Source organism: Penaeus monodon, chromosome 32 (assembly GCF_015228065.2).
Source record: "Penaeus monodon isolate SGIC_2016 chromosome 32, NSTDA_Pmon_1, whole genome shotgun sequence".
In the NCBI taxonomy this organism is placed as follows: Eukaryota; Metazoa; Arthropoda; class Malacostraca; order Decapoda; family Penaeidae; genus Penaeus; species Penaeus monodon.
In genome coordinates this window covers 32,294,849-32,296,029 of record NC_051417.1, presented here as the reverse complement: position 1 = coordinate 32,296,029, position 1,181 = coordinate 32,294,849, and the positions used below count along the sequence as shown (strand labels likewise).

The following is a 1,181-nucleotide window of genomic DNA, read 5'->3' as shown; positions in this document are numbered from 1 at the left end:
CCAGTTCTGCTCGCGTCACCCGCCGGAAGGTTAACTGCCGAGGGGTCTTAGTGAGGACTGAAGGGGACTTCGCCGTGATCATCACCCGTGTCATCTGCGGAAGGGACGCCAAAGCCACCTGCCACCCATCGCGACAATAAACTCGTCAAGAGAGGCCGAAGTTTGTAAACAAGTTATTATCAAGAGCCTTTCACTCTCGCTCTCTCTCTCCAGCGGCCGCAAGAGAGACGCCCGTTCGTGCTCCGCCAGGCGCTTCTTGGCCGCATAAACATACCCGCCACCCACGCCCGGAGGAGGTGACGGAGCCACTGCTTTTCCTCCGCGTCTCAGTCTCGCCAGGGCTTGTCTGAAGCCTGAGCTCTTGTCACAGGCTAGCTCATTCACACGCGCCCACACGCACGCCCAGACGCCGCCCACGGAGAGACCTAGGACGCCCATCTTGGACGCCCCCCCTTTTTAATAAATAAGGTGCTTCCTCCTTCCACCAAAATGGAAACGGCTAAGCAAAACAGGTGAGTCACACGGGGAGGTGTTTTTAAGGGCGGGAGGCCAGAGACAACCATCGTGTATCTCGAGACAACACGAGCGAGATCATAATGAAGGCTCTGGCGCTAAATCCTCGGTGTCGTTTTAATGAGTGCTGTCAAATGCTCGACGAATTTTCACCTCCTTCATTCTCTTTTGTCCTCCCCCCTCCTTTTTTTACTTTCCTCTTCTTCGTCTTTTCTCTAAATGAATTTCAACTATGACTTGCATGCTTCCTGCCGCTGCAATCTGCAACAAAATCATGAGAGATTTGGAAGGATGAATTTGATTAAATGTTCAACAGAGAAATGCGTCTATGCCACCCACGCTAAATGATTTTGCACGAATATATCACTTTCTCCTGACGACGCGTTTCTGTCTAAGTCCTTACTTGCAACATGTGCGCATATGTTCGTATCTTGTATATATCGGTGTGTATATATATACATACAATTTCAATCTCTTTTGTATTGATCTGTACCTGACTGGTCGAAAATAATTCCTGGTGTTGGTAGAGACACGCACATGCAGAGGAACATCGCCATTAGTGAAACCCGCTCCTGGAAATGAAGATGTAAATATAGACAAGATGGGGAATGTGCTGTTAATTTATTTATAATAGCCGACTCCTCCCTGAAGAATCTCGCCTTGAAGAG

At 49.1% G+C, this 1,181-nt stretch overlaps 1 protein-coding gene across 1 annotated transcript in view; it reads left to right on the top strand.

Annotated features, from left to right (window-relative positions):
- LOC119593820 (nuclear transcription factor Y subunit beta-like) overlaps positions 1–1,181 on the top strand; it is a gene marked incomplete at its 5' end in the record, with an annotated part of 86,519 nt that continues 85,338 nt past the window's right edge. The window contains 1 exon segment of the mRNA XM_037942850.1: positions 1–512. Coding sequence (XP_037798778.1) covers positions 490–512 — 23 coding nt within the window.